Genomic DNA, 19,002 nt, shown 5'->3' with positions numbered 1-19,002 from the left:
ATAAAATAATTCTTTAAAAAAAATTATAACATGCTCACCAACAACAGGCTCAAAATCAGAACTTCTAAGGACTACCTTCTATCAAGTAGTACCAAATAACTTTCCATGCCCATTGCTCAAAGACTCCAACTTAAAGCTTTTTCTCTTTCTCAAATAATAAGTCTATTTTACTCATTGGAAAATGCCATTCTTACTCTCACCTCTATACCTTTCTTTAAATAAGATTCACTTTCTTCACTGCCTATCTAAATGCATCCATACATCAGTCTAGTTCGAATACTTTGGTTTAAAGCCTTACCTGCCTCCCTCACTAGTAATATTCTTTAAATTTTCCAAATTCTTATGACATATAGTAATATTATTCTATTGACATGCTATTTTTTTTTAATAGGTTTTTGCTATAAGGCGTGTGTGCTCATCAGAAAGATAGAAAGCGACAGAGAGACAGAAAGCAAGAAATCACGCCCTGGGGTATGGCCACAGCGCAATCCCTTCTCCTCCATTCTCCTCTAGGGATCTTGGGCACGCATGCACACGTACCCAGCGTGAGTTTTAGCCACCGGGTCCAGGACTTGAACTGTGGTCGACTACATGGGAGTCTAGAGACATAGTCATTAAGCTAACTGCTACTTCCAGACATGCTATTATTATTAAAGTATTACTTATTTTGTTACTAAGGACATTTTTATTTTACCTCATTTCTACCTCTTCAATTGTAAGCTTGAGGACAGAAGTCATATCTCCAAATCTCTGAGTCACTCTTAGGACTGAACACACTATTTTACACATAAATTCAATAAACAACTAAGTAAGTCCTATAAATACATAGTATTAAATGTCTAAAAAATGTTCCATATGTATAAGAAATATATTTCAAAGTTGAAACAGCACACTGGGATTTAAGTAAATATTAAGCTCTCTTATGTTGGCCACAGAATACTGATCTTGCCAAATAAACGGGGTAAAAAAAATATTAATGCAAGGAGTACAGAATACTTGACCAATGTCTCAGATAAGCCTAAAAACTTGAGCTAATTATTCTTGTTAATTAATATGCAAACTATTTTGTTTTTTCTTTTTTGAGAGATTTTTGCTATAGGGCATGTGCACTCACCAGAGAGACATTCTGCTCTCAAGATTTTGGGCATGCATACAAATGCGCCTGGCATGAGTTTTAAGTCACCGGGTCCGGGACTCAAACCGTGGTCGACTGTGTGGGAGTCCAGCGATGTAACCATTATGCCATCTGCTGGTCTCTCATTTTACATTTTTTTAAAGAAAAGAATCAGTGAGGCAAGAGACATTCCTTATACTCAAAAGTAGCAATGTACCAGAAGAATTTTGCGTTCATCCTCAGTGGTCTCTGTCCTTACATATGTTCGGTTAGCCTGGGGACTGACGGATGTCTCATATGAAGGTACCATAGGAGAACCAGATCGATCTAATGACAGGTTAGTAATGCTGGCTGATCTGTAAATAAAAACAAAAAGTGAAATTACAGTTGTATATTCTTCATCCACAAACAGAATTACAGAAAAAATTAATTTTTAAATAAATGTTTACTTGCCAATGTTAAGAGTACTTCTAAAAGTACTTATGGTAAATATTTATGATGTTATCATTAGGGGGAAGCTGGAGAAAGGATAAGTAAGAGCTCAGTATACTGTATTTATAACTCTGTGAGTCCAAAATTATTTGGAAATAAGTTTAAAAGACAGTGATTACGAAAAGATTACAGAAAGACAACTACACAGTTCAGCAGTATTTTAAATGAAATTTTACCAAGCTCTTCTTGGTAAAATTCTGCAAATCAATAGTAGTGATTTTTTCTTAATTGACAAATACCAAAAAAAGAAACGTATATGCAGAAATAATCTTGCAGATCAGGATTGGAAAGCTGACCCACAGACTAAAGTCAGCCTGCCTCCTGTTTTCATAAAGCCCATGCACTAAAAATATTGGGGGTGTTTTGGGGGGAGGAGCAGGGCAGGGTCTTGCTATATTACAATCGTCCTGCCTCAGCCTCCCAAATCACTGGAGCTACTAGTATGTACTGTCATGTACAACTTTAAAGGTGGTCCAGGAATCAAACCTGAGCCTCCCATGTGGCATCAGACTCTCAAGAAGCAGTATCTACCAATGTGTGCTACCATGGCTGGGCCAAGAATGGTTTTGATGGTTGAATATCTGTAATCAATCAATATAATGACAGGGAACACTAATTTTTAACTCCAACTAAATGAAATGTTATGTTCCAAAATAGAATTCCATTTTTCTATCAATAGACCTATACTTAAAATATTGTCATCAATTATTATCATATGTTGATTTCATCAGTAAAAAAGTTAGTGACAGGCCAGCAGGAGCCATGGTGGTTAAGGTGCTGGACTCCCACATCGTCAACCACAATTCGAGTCCCAGACCTGGCAGATTGCTTTCTCACATTCTTTCTCTCTTTCTGTGTCTCTCTCTGGTGAGCGCACATGCCCTGTAGCAAATTTAAAAAGAAAAAATAATGATGATAAATAAAATTGAATAAATAACCAAAAACAATGTTTAAGTTAGTGAAAAATAATTTTCTCTCATTATACAAATATGTACATCTACCTTTAATTTTGGCTCTTGGCAAAGTTAATAAATAAATTACTTATAAATGGAATATCAGCAGCGTTAAGCAAGTTTCTGTTAAAAAAAAAATAGCTAAAACCTTAGCTTCTACCTAGAAAAACATAAAGCCCAATTTTAGGTTGCATAGAATGAAATATTACTAAGCAGTAAAAGAAATGAGTTATTAAGCCACAAAAAAGACATGAAGGAATCTTAAATGCATATTTCTAAATAAAAGCACCCAATCTGAAGACAGTACATTACATGATTCCAACTACATGATACTATGGAAAAGGTAACGGTATAAAGACAGTTTTATCAGCGGTTACTAGGAGTTTGGAAGGAGGGATGAATGAGCAAATAAAGAGAACACAGGAGATTTTTAGGATAGTGAAGCTATTCTGAATGATACTGTAACTATATGATGGTGAACATAACCTCACCATGAGATTCACCAATTGCACTCCTTAGTATTTATCCAAATGAATTGAAAACTATTAATACATTCACACAAAAACCTACACAAAGACATTTATAGGAGCATTACTCAGTTGCTAAATCTTGGAAGCAACCAAAATATCCATCAATAGATAAGTAAATTATGGTACATTCAGATAATGGAATATTAATCAACACTAAAAAAAACTAATCATCAAGCCATGACAAGACATAGGAAAGCTTAAACGTATATTATTAAGTAAAAGAAGCAAGCCACTTCGAAAAGTCTACATATTATGTGATTCCAATAATAAGTCATTTTGAGAAAGATAAAACTATGGTGACAGTTAAAAGATCAGCAATTAACATGAGTTTAGGGGAGGAAGAAATGAATAGGCAAGTCCAGTAAAACTGTACTGCATGATGCTAAAATGGTGGATACATGTCATCATACATTTTGCCCAAACCAATAGAGTACACAGCACCAAGAGTGAACTCTAACATAAACTATGGATTTGGGGTGACAATTATGTATCAGCGATTACAATAAATGTACCACTTTGGTGTAGGATGTTGAAAGTATCCTTATCCTTATATTCCCTATATGAATTGTCCCTGTAATGTAGGAGTTACAAGGATACTCTCTGAACTTTCTGTTCAATTTTGGTGTGAACCTAGATCTACTATAAAAAACTTTATTAAGTAAACTATGATGTTTAAACTTGCTTTCAAGGGACCAGCAATTAGTGTAATGGCTATGTCACCAGACTCCCACGTAGTCGACCGCGGTTCGAGTCCTGGACCTGGTGGTTTAAACTCACACCGAGCGCATGTGCATGCGTGCCCAAGATCCCGAGAGGAGAATGGAGGAGAAGGGATTGTGACGTGGCCATGCCCCCTGGGGGGATGATTTCTCGTTTTCTGTCTCTCTGTCTCTCTCTGTCTTTCTGGCGAGCGCACGAGCCCTACAACAAAGACCTCTCCAAAAAAAAAAAATTGCTTTCAAGTGAGTCAGAAAAAAAAGGTGTATTATATAAAAAGTGACAGGAAATAGGTAAAATTCAAATTAGTATATCATAACAAAGACTGTATGAGCATCTATTTTTCTATTCTTACAACTCCTATGCAAGTTTAACATGTTTTCAAAACAATTAAAAATAAGGGAAGAAAAGTAAAACTCTCCAATAGCTTCCTACCTCACTCAGAGTAAATAACAAAATCCTCACAATTAGTTATAAGACTGCTTATTCCAGACACACAGGACTCTTTGTTAAGTCTTGCCAGGTGTGTCCCCTCTCAGGAATTTGCTATTTCTGTTTTCTTGATACACAATCCCACACATGGCTACATGGATCATTCCCTCATATCCTCAGGTCTTTCTACTAAACCAGAAGACAGAGGATGGGAACAGATCTGTGCTCTGAAGCCATCAGAGAATATTAAAGAGAGCCAGAGAGAGAGCAAAAGCAAAAGCTGACTCATAAAAAGGAAATGAGAATTTAATTCAGCTTTTATAGCTAAGAGAGTATGGCAATTTGTTTCTTTCTTTTTTTTTTTTTTTTAGCCTTAGGGAGCATGCACTTGATAGAGAGAGAGAAAGACAGAGACAGAGAGAGGGAAAGTGAGAAATCAGCCCCCCCACCAGTCCCCAGGGGAGATGGTGACACCACAATCCCTTCTCCATTCTCCTCCTGAGATCTTGGGCACACACGCATACCCTCCCAGCTTGAGTTTCGAGTGGCCACGTCCAGGACTCAAACCATGGTCAGTCATGTGGGTATACAGTGACCCAACTATACCATCTGTTGGCCCCTATTTCCTTTTTTTAATGTTTATTCTGCTCACTACTATGAAGAGAAATAAAAATCGGACACAGAATATGGTGTTTTCATTTGGCAGTTTACCTATTCCGGGCAGGAGATTTTCCGGCATCTTCTTGAACAGATACAAGTCTTGTTGGAAGAGCAGTATTTGAGGAATCTGGATGAATCAAACTATAAAGAAAATAGGATGATACTGAAGTCATTTGGGACCACAGGAGACAATTTCAATGAGATGATTTAGCATTTAAAACCAGATTAAATCTTCTTCCCTGCAATAATAAAATTTGGGGTCATTTATGTTCTTTCTTTAATTAGGGTAGAAATGGTGCATGGTTTTTGTTGTAAGTATATCAAATGCCAAAAGAATGATGAAGTCTTTATGTATATTTAATACCTATAAAATAAAATTGATTGGATGGGTGACTTACTCTTTCTCACATCATATATAGGAAGGAAGTGATTTGGAAGGAAATCTGAGTTTCAATATTTTATGCTCAGTCCCCGTAACCCACTGGAATAGCACCACAGAGTCAGGCAAACCTACACCAAAGTACAAGTCCTACCACTTACTAGCTGTGTAACCTTGAGACTGTTAATCTTGCTGAATCTCAGCACACACATCTATCAAAAAGAGAAAACAATGCTACCATAAAGACATGATCACTAGGAGAACGAACATTAACAATTAGCACAGAATCTAATATTTAACTACGTTTCTACCTTTAACATCTATCCTACAGCTCTCAGGAAGCTTTCATACCTGATTTGTTTTTTTAAATCACACTTTCCAATTCTGGGCTTACACTACAGGACCAGGCACAGCAAAAGGCATTACTTACTAAAATAAGCAAAAACTGAAGAATCCCTATACTTCCTTTTTTTAAATAAAATAATTTTGTTTGATTTATAAAATACAAGGTATAAAAACAATCATGATGCCATAAATGCAAAAATACTCATCAAGCGACTTAAGGAAAAAAAGAGGACTACCACTGACTTTGAAGTGCTTCTTTTCCCCTCATCCAGTCCCATTCTTTTCCCTACCCTCGATACAACTATGGCTGTAAATTTTATGTCTATCATTATCTTCCTTTTCTTTAAATGTTTGCATGTTTATACTCCTCGATAGTGTATTCGTTTTGTATATTCTTGAACTTTATGCAAACTCGAATGTATGATTGATGACTTTCGTTTTTTACTCCACATTATATCCATGAGCTGTCTACACATGGAATGTAGCTATAATTCACCTTTTAAGTCTGCTTAAGTTCATTACACACTAATTTCTCATTCCTTTGGCATAACTGAGAAAATAACTTATCAGAAAGATGTCAGTTAAAATTCTAAGTTCTTTGACATGACCAGATTTGGTATTATGCTTAAGATGATAATTTTGCTAAAGATAACGATTAGAAACTGATGAAACTAAGATTCTAATTCAAACGATTCCAGGTAACTTCCACGAAAGAGTTAGTAGCACTCACCACTATCAAGCAGTACAGTATACTTAGACATATAGAAAGCATGAACTCTTCCTTTGGATGGAAAAAAATCTAATTTCATTTGAAAATATGAATACAGACCTTAAGAGCAGTCTCCTTCTCAAAGAAGGCTACATTAGGAATTATTATCCCTAATGACTTCTGCTACCTATTCAACAAATATTACCAAGATCATACACATGCCATGCACTGTTCTTGGTGCCAGGGGTAGAACAGTGGGAAACAAAGGTATATCTCCTCTCATGGAGCTTACATTCTAATTAGTCATTATCAGCACTATCCATACACATCTGATCCTCTGGGAGGCAAGCCAAGAAAAAAGGAGAAAATAGTGAATTTGCAGAAAGCAATTCAAAGAAGGCAAAAGTTAACAAAAGCATTCCTAAGTCAGAAGACTATTGGTATTTATCAAATTTTAATCAAGTTTTTAAATAAAACTTTTAAGTGACAATACCTTTGCCAGGCCAAGTCATCCTCTAAAAATATGTTACGACTGGCTTTTCTACTTCCAACAGGTGTTCGGGGCTCATTTGGATCAAGTACAGACACAGAAGCAGCAGAATCTGAAAGAGCATTCAAGTCTTCCCCAATCGAATTACTATCTGTGGAATGAGCATAACTTAAGGCTATTTTTCTACAGTATGTGCAAGCTCGGAGGTCCCCTAGGAGAAAAAGAAAAAAGAAAATTAAGTAAAAGATAGCAGTAAGATATTATTTAACATTTTAAATCCTTGTGTTGACAGTTAATCCAATAACAGGGAATATCTTCAAGTAAAGACTACTAAATAAGACACTTTTAAACAAGGGAAATGATTTCATTAGCTCTGTTAGACATTTAAAAAAAATCATTATGATAAATTCATCTATGAGTCCAAATTACCTCAAATATTTGTAATCAGTTAAGAAAATATATTTATTGATGAAATTAGACAACTGCTTAAAATAGTATTTTTTCATGGTTGTAAAAGTGAAATAGGAATCTACCAAAAATATGAACATCAAGGGAGAAAGTTTTTTAATAGAATAAATAAAGACATATGAAAATGACATATTTTCCTTAGACAAAGAGGAAAATTAAGGTCTCTACTGTGAAAGCCTGAAGGTTAATAGAAAATGTGCTTACATACAACTTATGAGGGTAAAAACTATAAAAGAAATTCTTAGAGTGAAAGTTAGGATAGAAATGAAATATTCTTGGGAGAAGAAACAAGATTAATATCTACAGGTTTTTTGGGGTTTTTTTGTTTTGTTTTGTTTTGTTTGTTTGTTTCTTTGTTTGTTTAGGAAACAGTCCTGTCCAAATGCAAAGTTTTGATTTCTACCCTGTTTTCTTGTGATATTCTTCTGAGAGACTTTATACTACCCTAAAAAAGGAAGAGAAATAACTAAGTCTTACTAAGGATATGCTATTTCACAATTTTTTTAATATTAATTTGCTATAAGGCACATGCATGCGCTAAAGAGACAGAGAATGAGCAAGAAAACAAGAAAGCACCACACGTGGGGCATGGTCATGGCACAATCCCTTCTCTTCTATTTCTCTGTCCTGTCAGAATTCTGGTCACGCACACCTGATGTGTTTCTCAAGCCACCAGACCATGACTAGAACTAAGTGGCTAGTCACATGGGCTCCAACTGCCTTAACCACTATGTCCATAGGCTGGCCCTGATATTTAACAATTCTACCTTAATTCATTTCCATTAATATTAGAAAACTGAAGTGACAAGGAAGACTTCTAAAAACTAACTGTACTGTGTTTATATTTTATCTTAATTGCTATCAAGTATAACAGCTTTTTTTCTCATTTTAATACCATAGTGCTTGGTTTTATTAAATTATGTAAAAAAAAAGTCACTGTTGCATTACTTTTTTTTGTATTACTTATTTCTCATGTCACAATTTAACATACAAAATTGATTAAAACTCTAAAGGAAAATGTACCCACTTTAATCAAATGAACTCTAGCCTAATTACTCCAGTCTTAGGACACAGTGCCATTAGCTGACAAAAGCAGAATTTGGTAAGGAAGTGAGATTATTCCCTGCAGAAAGACTTTCTGTTTACCTCAACAAAGGTTTGATTTGTTTCTTACACTATAAAGAAAATCTTAACCAGTCAGCTCAGAACTAAAATGACCAGATCTATAAACAGACAGAGCCAAGCCTGGCCAGATGTTTTCATTTCATGAAGAAACTTTACCAGCAAGGGCCTACCGCATGCATGCCTATATTATGTGATGGGAATACAAAGATGATGAGGCAGACCTACCATCAAAACACTGGAGGTGACAGACACGCATATAGTTAAAAAGATGCATGACAGATGTAAAGCTATCACTGCTAAACCACCAATAATAACCTAATGGTCATTACCCTTTGTTACATGCCAAACATTGTTAGAGGTATGTTTACATTACTGAGTCACAGCGTACAACTGTGTCCAGCACACATTATCCTGTTTGTGATCCTTATTCTCACCTAGCTGTTGTGAAGGTATTTTTTTTCTGAAGTGCGATTAAATTTACTATCAGATGACTTTAAGTAAAGCAGATTATCCTCCATAGTGTGTAGATCTCATCCAATTAGATAAAAATCTTAAGAGAAAAACAAAAAAGGAATTTACCTGCAGGTATTTTTAGCCTGTTGGCCTGCCCTGAAAATTTCACTTATCAGTCCCCACATTTACCTGGACAGATTCCTTAAAATCAAACTCTATGGGGACCAGCAGTTAGCCTAATGGCTATGTCACTGAACTCCCATGTAGCCGACTGTGCTTCGAGTCCCGGACCTAGTGGCTTAAACTCATGCCGGGCGCTTGTGGGTGCATGCCCAAGATCCCAAAAGGAAAATGGAGGAGAAGGGATTGTGGTGTGGCCATCCCCCCTGAGGGGTGATTTCTTGCTTTCTATCTCTGTCTTTCTAGCGAGCACACATGCCCTATAGCAAAAACCTCTCAAAACAAAAAATCAAACTCTATGTATAAGTAATGTTTCTATGTGTGCATACATTATCAGCTCTGTTTCTCTGGAGACTACTAGTACAGATTTTGGTTCCAAGAATTCTGTTACCCTAGAGCAACAGAATGTTAAGGATGAGTTTCTGAAATTGGTTCTCTAATCTGATTAGATATAAAGGCACTAATGACTCTATTTAAAATGGTAAAGAAAACAGTGATAGTCGATGGTGCAACATCAATAGAGACACACCAAGTATCACCTGTGGATACTCCTAATCAAGTAATTATAAAAGGCAAAGTTCTAAATGACTATGTATTTACTATATAACAATACTTTGTCAAATCAACGAATGTAATTATATTGGCCATTTGCTCCTAATTGTATTACATAAAGTGAGGGGGAAAATAACCAGGGTGGGCAGCAGGTGGCATGGTGGTTAAGGCACTGAACTCCCACTTAGTGAATCACAACTTGGGTCCCAAACCTGGTGGCTTGAAAATCATACCAGGTGCATGTATGTATGCACATGGAGAATGGAAAAGGGATTATGGCATGCCCATCCAACATGGCAGGTGATATCTCACTTTCTCTCTTTTTCTGTCACTCTCCAGCCAGTGCACATGCTTGATGGTTAAATAAAAAAAATAAAATAAAATAAAAAAAACTTTAAAAAAAAAAAAAAAAGATGATCTCAGGATTTCCATACCAGGGGCACAGTAGCTGAGGCAGCTGGATCCCTCATGGCCAACTGCACCTTTTGAGTCCTGATTGCAGTGGCTTGAGAAACACACCAATTACATGTGCACATGTGCCCAACATCCTGAAAGGAGGCAGAAATGGAGGAAAAGGGATCACGGCATGACTGTCCCCCATGGGGAGTTTTTCTCACTTTCTCTCTCTGTCTCTCTCCAGTGAACACACATGCTCTCTGGCAAATTATTTTAGAGAAAGAAAAGAAAAAAGGATGACCTCAAATTTAAATGCCAGCTCAAGCACCAAACAAATTATCTGAAAGTTTCTATGTCTTCTCCAAAACAAATCCTTACCTACTGTAGCCTCAGTGCTAAGACAGCTGGAAATCAACAGTCTCATCTTATAAGGGGCTACATTAAAATACAAACTGAACAGCCAATCTTGTAGTCTATCTGCTATTAAAGTGAGGGCACTGTTTGGGAAGAAAGGAGTCCTGGAAATTAGAATAGGGATCTGTGGGAAGATGAAAACAAACGGGGGCTATTAGATTCCAAAATTTTGAGTTTTCTTTGCCAGTATAAGTAGCCTTCTCACCCCATCTGAGATAAACAGTGTTTTCCCTGAAGAATCTGTAATGACCACCCACCACCTGCCCTGTAAGACACTGCTGATTTTCCTCAGGATCCACACCCACTACCCACTTTGCTTCTAGACTTGTAACAAGAACAAGTCCCACCAGACCCTAAAAGGTGAGATAGAGTGATTCAAAAGAAAATGTACTACACTCCAAAAGAACTACATGATTTTTCCAATTTATACAGACAGAAATTCAGGGAATATGTGTAGTAAAGGACATTAGAGATGTGAGATAATGGTGGAAAAGCATATGAAGTTGAATCAAGTCAAATGTACTGATAAGGGTTCACTAAGCAGACATTCTACATTTAACATCCCTGTGCTAAAAAGGGCTCTAGCAGTTTGCTTGTTTAATTGGTTGAAACACAGACCAGAAGGTAGCCTACACTAAATGAAGTTAAAATGTCAGAATTGCCCTGGTGTACTAGGAAGAGATCCAAAAGCTCAGGGAATATTACAAGTGAACTTTCCATGTAAGACCTGCTTACTCACCCTGGAAGGACATACTTTTCATCATGATCATGATCAATAAATTTGTGAGGGGCTGGCTTGGTAGGGTAGCTTAACACACTGTGCAAGTGATGCCAGATCCATATGGAAGATGGCAGGTTTAGCTCCCTGGTCAACCTCTGCACACTGAGCAATCATAATCCTTGCTAGCTGAGAGTGTTGAGTATAAGACCCTGATGGGATTGCAACATGGCTATCCCCCCTATGGGGGGGATTTCTTACATTCCCTCTCCCTATCCCTGTCTTGTATAGACCCTATGACAAAAAAAAAAGATCTGCACAATAATTAAAAAAATAACATGAAGGGGGCCAGCAGGTGGCTGGTGGCTAAGGTGCTGGACTCCCACATGGCCAACCATGGTTCAAGTCCTAGACCTGAAGGCTTGCTTTCTTAGTTTCTCTCTCTCTCTCTCTCTCTCTCTCTCTCTCTGCCTGGTCAAATTAAAATAATAATAAGTAAATAAAATAAATAATTAAAAAAAATAACATGAGATGTTAAGTATTTTCTTCTATGTAACTTCTACACACCTAACACAAATCATTATATAAATCCACACATCATTGTTCAGTTTTTTGTTTCAATAAATGACCTAAATTTTCTATATTGTTAAAATTTGACTGTTTCTTACGGAAGAATTTGAGTAAGATAAAATGTGCCAAAGTAGTGTCACATATGAATGACCTGTACTTTCTAAAATGAAAACTCTCATAGCAATATGTTAGTAATCTACAATAACCATATTGTCTAGTAAATTTTAATGCTCCACTGGCTTTTTGCTTGTTTCTGATACATTTTCTTTTACTTTAGTTATTCATGAACATGCCCATCTACTTTATTATTCAATGGTAAAGTCCTTAAAAGCAAAACCGGGTCTCCCTCATCTTTGTGTCCCCATATTTTACATATAAAACTCAAAATAAAAATTGGCTTAATACTGGTCCAGTGGTCATAGTTGTGGCCTTTGAAATTATAAAACTATCAGTAAAATGCATTTACCTGTATAGCCCATAAATTTTCCAGGAATTTCTTGATTACAGCAACGACTGCAGAAAATCTGCCCACATAGTCGGCAATGGTGTCTGCGCCTAAAGGTTGTAAATTTCTCACTACAGTCATAGCACTCTTTACATTGGCTATCTGGCATCCAGTATTGCTTCAGGTCACTATCCTATAACAATAAAAATGTATGAAGGTTTCTTGAAAGTACTGATTATTAAGATGCAATGGCAATGAAATCTTAGCTTTCTTTTGCAGAGAACAAGCTATTTCTAAAATTCATATAGGAATGCAAAAGGCCAAAATAACCAGGACAATCTTGCATCTTGCAGAAGAACAAAGTTGTAGGATTTACATTACCAGCTATCAAGATTTATTCTAAAACTACAAAAATTTTAGACAGGGTATCTGTGCAGGGGTTTTATTAAAAAAAAAAAAAAAAAAAAGGAGTTATATGAACAGAAAAGAGAGACCTGGCAAACCCTCATATATTTACAGACTTGTGAAAAGATTTGTGGGAACCAGCAGTTAGCGTAATGGCTATGTCGCTGGACTCCCATGTAGTCGACTGCGGTTCACATCCCGGACCCGGTGGCTTAGAACTCATGCGGGGCACATGTGCGTGCGTGCCCAAGATCCCGAGAGGAGAATGGAGGAGAAGGGATTGCGGCGTGACCATCCCCCCTGGGGGGTGATTTCTCGCTTTCTGTCTCTATGTCTCTCTCTGTCTGGTGAGCACACATGCCCTATTGTGAAAAACCTCTCCAAAAAAAAAAAAAAAAAGATTTGTAACACAATCAGTGAAGAATGGTCTTTTCAAAAACAATGGTCTAGACCCAACTGGACATTCAGAAAGTAGAAACAAAACATGACCTTTACACTTCACATAACAAAGACTCTTGAAGACACCACAGAAGAATATCTACTGACTTTGACCTTGATAAACACTTCTTAAACAGAACACAAAAAACACTAGCAATAAAAGGAGGAAAAACCAATAAATTAGACCACACCAAAATTTAGAACTTATATATAAAAACTTGGTATTCTTAGTTGGGGTATCAAATTTTCTTTCAAGGGGCATTCCAGTGGGTCTGGCATGATCCTCATAAAAGCTTAATAAGCAATCTTCCAATGCTTCTAGACAATACCTGGCTTTTCCCCTCCATGATTTCCTTGAGGCGTTTTAATACTGTGCTGAGGCTTCGAAGCTGAACAGCTGTACGAGGATCATGACCTCCAAAAGTAGGTTCTGCTTTCCTCCTTGTGTCTGAGTCAGATTAAAAAAAAAGCAACTTTGTTAACAGTCCCTCCTCTCTATACCCAACAAAGTACATATGTGATGCAAAGTGCCTCTTATTGTTAGCATATACTGAGTTCTCCCAGCCAGTGATATGGATGGAGGGTTAGCACTAATTTTTATAAGGTAAGAATCCATAGAAAGTGCTTTTTAATACCATATAAAAAACTATTTCACAAGTGAGGACTGCCTAAGACAAGCATATCTAAGACCATTAATAGTTTGAGATTGAGGATGATAGTACCACTTAAATGATCCATAATTTTTTTTTTCTTCACACTTTGGGCCAACCTCTAATAAATACCAGCTAAAAATCTGGCAGAAGAAAAAGGAATCCCAGAGAATTAACCTAGGTTGGTCTCTATAGTCAAACATGTAAGCAATAGAATAAAATAGTTCAGGTCCATATGTAGACCATATATCCAAAACTCTGGTGGAGCAGATCATCAAAGAAATGTAATAGACCAGCCCCCAAAGATTCTGACAAATTTAGAATATCCAGGTAGATTTTTGCCATGGTAAAATCTGAACAATATCCAAGCAGATTAAAACTGCCAGAAAATTATTAAAACACCAATCCTAGGGACTGGCAGATGGCGTAATAGGGACGTCACTGGACTCTCACGTAGTCGACCGTGGATGGAGGCCCAGACCCAGCAGCTTGAAACTCACGCCGGGCATGCGTGCATGCGTGCCCTAAATCCCAAGTGTAGAATAGAAGAGAGGGATTGTGGCGTGGCCATCCCCCCATGGGGATGAAGTGGAGGTAGTCTGACAAAAATGATAAACCTCCTTTTTAGCCCTATGAGCCTAATAACCTATGGCAAAGTAAGGTGGAAAATATCCTACCCCTAATCTTCCTCCAACTCACTATTTGATTACAGATTGGTATCTAAATGCAAATTAATAAAAAAGGTCTTATAATAATTTAATTAATGAAATAATTATCTAAATTAAGCTATTTCAGAAAATGTTGAAAACTGTTCTTTATGTATAAAGTTATATCTTAATTTCAGCATATCTATCAGATGTGTTATCACGTAACATGTTTTAGAATGACCAAATTTTTCCTGAGTCTCAAAACATAAAGCAAATCTCCATGAGTTATGAATTAAAAATGGAGAAAGATGAAGCTGTTAGATCATAATGGCTGTACTCCCAAGCACAGGCAACAATAAACTGTGACGCTCCTTACATTTAGCCACTTAGGGATATAAAAAAATGCTAATAGCATCATATACTAGGAAAGGATGAGCAAGATCCTTCTGGAAACCAAAAGAATCATACATCTTGATAAAGATGAAAGAGACCTTGAATGAAAATTTAGTCTACTTCTTTGCCCATAAGCAAATAAAGTTAGCTGTTTCTCTTGCAAAATAGGTACTAGAAAATTAAATAACTTTTCTAGGGTTAAAGAGCTATTAATAACTTGGGGTTAGCCAGTGGTATGTGGTTAAGGTTCCTAGATCCCATGTTGCAGTTCAAGTCTGGGATCCAATGACTTGGAAAACACACCAGACCCATCCTGGGCATCCTTTCTCTTGCATGACACAAACACCTTATAGCAAATTAAAAATACATAAATAATTTATTTAAAGCTAGTAATTTGTACAATTACAATCTTTTAGTAGAGAAAGGAACTTGAATGGCAAACGGTCCCAGGCTTCTGAAACTCAAATGCCTCCATGGTAGAATCAGAGGATGAAGCAGACTTGATGCAAGCTAATAAGGAATGGTAGGAACCACACCAAACTAGAGGTCACAAGCTTCGCCTAAAGATATTTAAATTCAGGGAACAGCAGCTAGAGTAATGGCTATGTCGCTGAACTCCCACGTAGTTGACCACAGTTCGAGTCCCAGACCCAGTGGTTTAAACTCACACCGGGCACATGTGTGTGTGCCCAGGATCCTGAGAGGAGAATGGAGGAGAAGGGATTGTGGCGTGGCCATCCTCCCTGGGGGGTGATTTCTCACTTTCTGTCTCTCCGTCTCTCTGTCTTTCTGACGAGCACACGTACCCTATAGCAAAAACCTCTCCAAAAAGAAAAATATTTAAATTCAAGTTTATTGTCATACCCAAGGCAAAGTTTGGCAGGCCGCCAATTTGTAATCCCTAAAAAATTAGATTCTACTCCAACTCCTCAGTTTACACATGTGAAGTGTTACACACGCTGACTTAAGCATAGGATTTAGTCAGAAGAGCTCCCTCACTAAAAATAAAGTGTTGCCATTGGTCAGGTTCCAGAGCTAAGGAGAGTTATTGAGGTTAAAAGTTAAAGTGGAGATGATTTGGCATAAAAAGAGAGCTCCTTTCTCCCTCTCCTCCTCACCTTCTGATTCTTCCTTTCAAACTGCGATGCTACTCTGGCTGAGGTTCACTGCTCTAGAAAACCTAGAGAGGTAATGCAGTTAGCACTGCTCTGCCCTGATACAAACTAGTCTTCTGTTGGGTTTCTCCTCCTTCTTCTAGTAGAGCAAGTCTCAACAAGCAATAAAATATCCTACTGCCAACCACTACTGCCTGTGCCTATTTCTCCTTCAAGGACCTTATGGGGAAGACTGGCCGCATCAGATGATCTGGTGTTCAGGAACACCTGATTCCCCATGGTACATCCTTCCCCACTATTATGCCATCTCCCATCACCTTTCTTCCATCATCTTGAGTTGAACAAAACACACCACTGAGTTTAGCAATTAACAGAAATAAAACATACACCACCCCGTTTTCTCTAGTTTCTTAATGTAGCCACTGATCCCCAGCCCTTACTCATGAGAAGAGCATGAGATGAAGATGACTGTGTAGTAGATCAGGATGGAGAACGAACAGGCACAAGGAGCTCAGCTTATTCAGCCACACTGACAGTTTGCACCCCAAGGATGACAGAAGGCCAAGAGCAAGTGGCAGCACACTAATGGAGCTGACAGAGTTCTGCAGCCTGAGGCATGCACATCACATCTCACTAGCATCCCAAGAACAAAGGGACTCATTCACAAGGTTGCAACTAACCTGTGTTCTCCTGGGGATGCTGCGAAATGTTCTCTGCTGAAACTCAAGCAAGTAATTAATCAAAAAGCAGTCAAGAGATCTGTGCCTTGCCTAAATTAAAGTTTAATGGCATGCTTTACATTTTTTTTTCAGTTGTCAACAAAATCTTTTACTACCTAGTTAATGATTTTATTTATTCTAAAGAATACCTGACTATTCCAAATAGCAGAGAAGTCATTAGACAACCTGGAAAACACAGTGACTGTGGAAAAAAATCTAGCATGCAGGAAGGAATGAAATAAAAACACTTTTTTACCTAATACTGCTGAAGAGCGCCGCTGTAGTTCCTCATTAAGCTGTTTCTTATAAGGAGTAGGTGACCTTACAGATTGTGTCCTTGAAGGGAGCTGAGGGCTGGTCCAACTTCCACTCAGAGACTGCTGCTCACCCTGGCCCCCTTCTGCTCTCTCTGCAGCAAAGTAGAGCTTAAAATTATTTGAAAAACTAAGACTCAAGAATTCAGCAAAGAAGATGAAAATTTTCAGGTCACAATATACACAATGTGTTATATACATAATTAAATATTGGGATTTTATTTTTTAAGAAACAAATTCAAATAAGGGAGACAAAATTACAGGCCAATAATCACACCCTTAGTATATATGATCTGTTTATTTTTCATTAGAAATTACTTGAGCAAAATTCATATAAAAAGGAAACAGAACACAAGCTTCATACAAAGGCAGGATTTTGGGGGTCTGTTTATAGAATAGATCTCTTATGCTACTAAAAGAGTACAGGACCAGAGCCAGCAGGTGGCATGAAGGTTAAGGCAGTTGGATGCCACATAGCCAACTCCCCAGTTTGAATCCCGGACCCAGTAGATTGAAATCATACCAAGTGTATGAGTGTGCATGCCCAAAATCCCAAGGGGAGAATGGAGAAGAAACTGTAATCTGTAGGATGTCATCCCCCCGGAGGGTGATTTGTAACTTTCCCTCTCTCTCTCTCTTTGTCTCTCTCTCTAGTGAACACACGAGTCCTATAGCAAAAACAAAAACAAAACAAAAACCAGACTAAGGTAACAGGTGGCATAGTGTTTAAGATGCTGGATCCCACATAGCTGACCCACAGTTGGAGTCCCAGACTCAGCACCTTAAAACATGCTGGGCAGGAGTGTATGTGTACCCAAAATCTCAAGAAGAGAATGAAGGAGAAGATATTGTGGTGTGGCCATCCCTAGGAAGGGTAATTTCTCACTTTCCCTCTCTGTCTGTTTCTTCAGTGAGCACATGTGCCCCAGGCAAAAATATTTTTAAATAAAAGACTGCCCAGCACATAGTAGGTACTCAATAAACATTTGCTAAATAAATCATTGTTTATGACAACTAAATGTAACATGAAAGCCAAGAAATTTGTGCCTCCCCTAAAGTTTAATTTAGAACGCAGACAAGAATAGAAAAAGAACATTAGGTAATAACTAAAAAAATTTGAATAAAATACACATTTCAGTTGGTAGTAACAGTTCATTAACTGTAACAAATGTTCCACAGAAATGAAAGATGTTAGTAATAGGGGTCTGAATATGAGGGTATATGGGAACTCTCTGTATAATCATCACAATTTTACTATAAATCCAAAACTTTCCTAAAAAATAATTGTTTGTTTTTTAAGGTTTTTGCCATAGGTCACATGTAAGTGCTAGAGAGAGACAGAGAGAGGGAAAGTGAGAAATCACCCCCCAGGGAGGATGGCCACAATGCAGTCCCTTTTCCATTTTCCACTTAGGATTTTGAGCACGTACGTGTACATACACCTGACGTAATTTTTCAAGCTACCAGGTCTGAGAGTCAAACTGTGATTGGCCATGTAGGAATCCAGTACCTTAATCACTATGTCACCTGCTGGCCCAAAGGTTTATTTAAAAAGAAAAAAAAAGATCATCCTTGGGACCAGCTGGTGGCATGGAGATTAAGGCGGCTGTATCCCACATGGCTGACTGTGCCGTTCGAGTCCCAGGTCTGGCAGCTTGGAAAATATACTAGGCACATGTGCACACATACCCAAAACTCCAAGAGGTGAATGGAGAAGGGACTACAATGTGACCAGCCTCCTTGGGGTAGTGGTTTCCCTCTCTATTTCTCCCTCTCTCTCTCTCTCTCTCTCGCTCTCGCTCTCGCTCGGCCGACCAAGCTCAAGTACCCTAGAGCAAACTAAAATAAACAAACAAACAAGAAGATCCCAGTTTTTAAAATGTACTAGTAGTTTTTTAGGGGCCAGAAGGTGACTTGGTGGTTAAGGTGCTGGACCCACAAATAGCCAACCGTGGTTCAAGTCCCAGACCTTATGGTTTTTCTCATTTTCTCTCTCTCTTTCTCATGAGTATACATACCTTATAGCAAATTTAAAAATAATAGTTAGATGGGACCAGCAGTTAGCGTAATGGCTATGTCTCTGGACTCCCACGTAGTCGACCGTGGTTCGAGTCCCAGACCCGGTGGCTTAAAACCCACACTGGGCGCGTGTGCGTGCGTGCCCAAGATCCCGAGAGGA

At 37.8% G+C, this 19,002-nt stretch overlaps 1 protein-coding gene across 1 annotated transcript in view; it reads right to left on the bottom strand.

The window, feature by feature from the left end:
• PIKFYVE (phosphoinositide kinase, FYVE-type zinc finger containing) overlaps window positions 1-19,002 on the bottom strand; it is a gene marked incomplete in the record, with an annotated part of 104,409 nt that overhangs the window by 78,520 nt on the left and 6,887 nt on the right. The window contains 6 exon segments of the mRNA XM_014586186.2: window positions 1,332-1,470; window positions 4,950-5,039; window positions 6,825-7,032; window positions 12,164-12,335; window positions 13,315-13,433; window positions 16,766-16,918. Of these exon segments, the coding sequence (XP_014441672.1) occupies window positions 1,332-1,470; window positions 4,950-5,039; window positions 6,825-7,032; window positions 12,164-12,335; window positions 13,315-13,433; window positions 16,766-16,918 (881 nt within the window).

Source organism: Tupaia chinensis, unplaced genomic scaffold (genome assembly GCF_000334495.1).
Source record: "Tupaia chinensis unplaced genomic scaffold, TupChi_1.0 Scaffold000018_1, whole genome shotgun sequence".
Taxonomy (NCBI): Eukaryota; Metazoa; Chordata; class Mammalia; order Scandentia; family Tupaiidae; genus Tupaia; species Tupaia belangeri.
The sequence above is the reverse complement of the archived record's forward strand: the minus strand, read 5'-3'. Positions and strand labels throughout refer to the sequence as shown.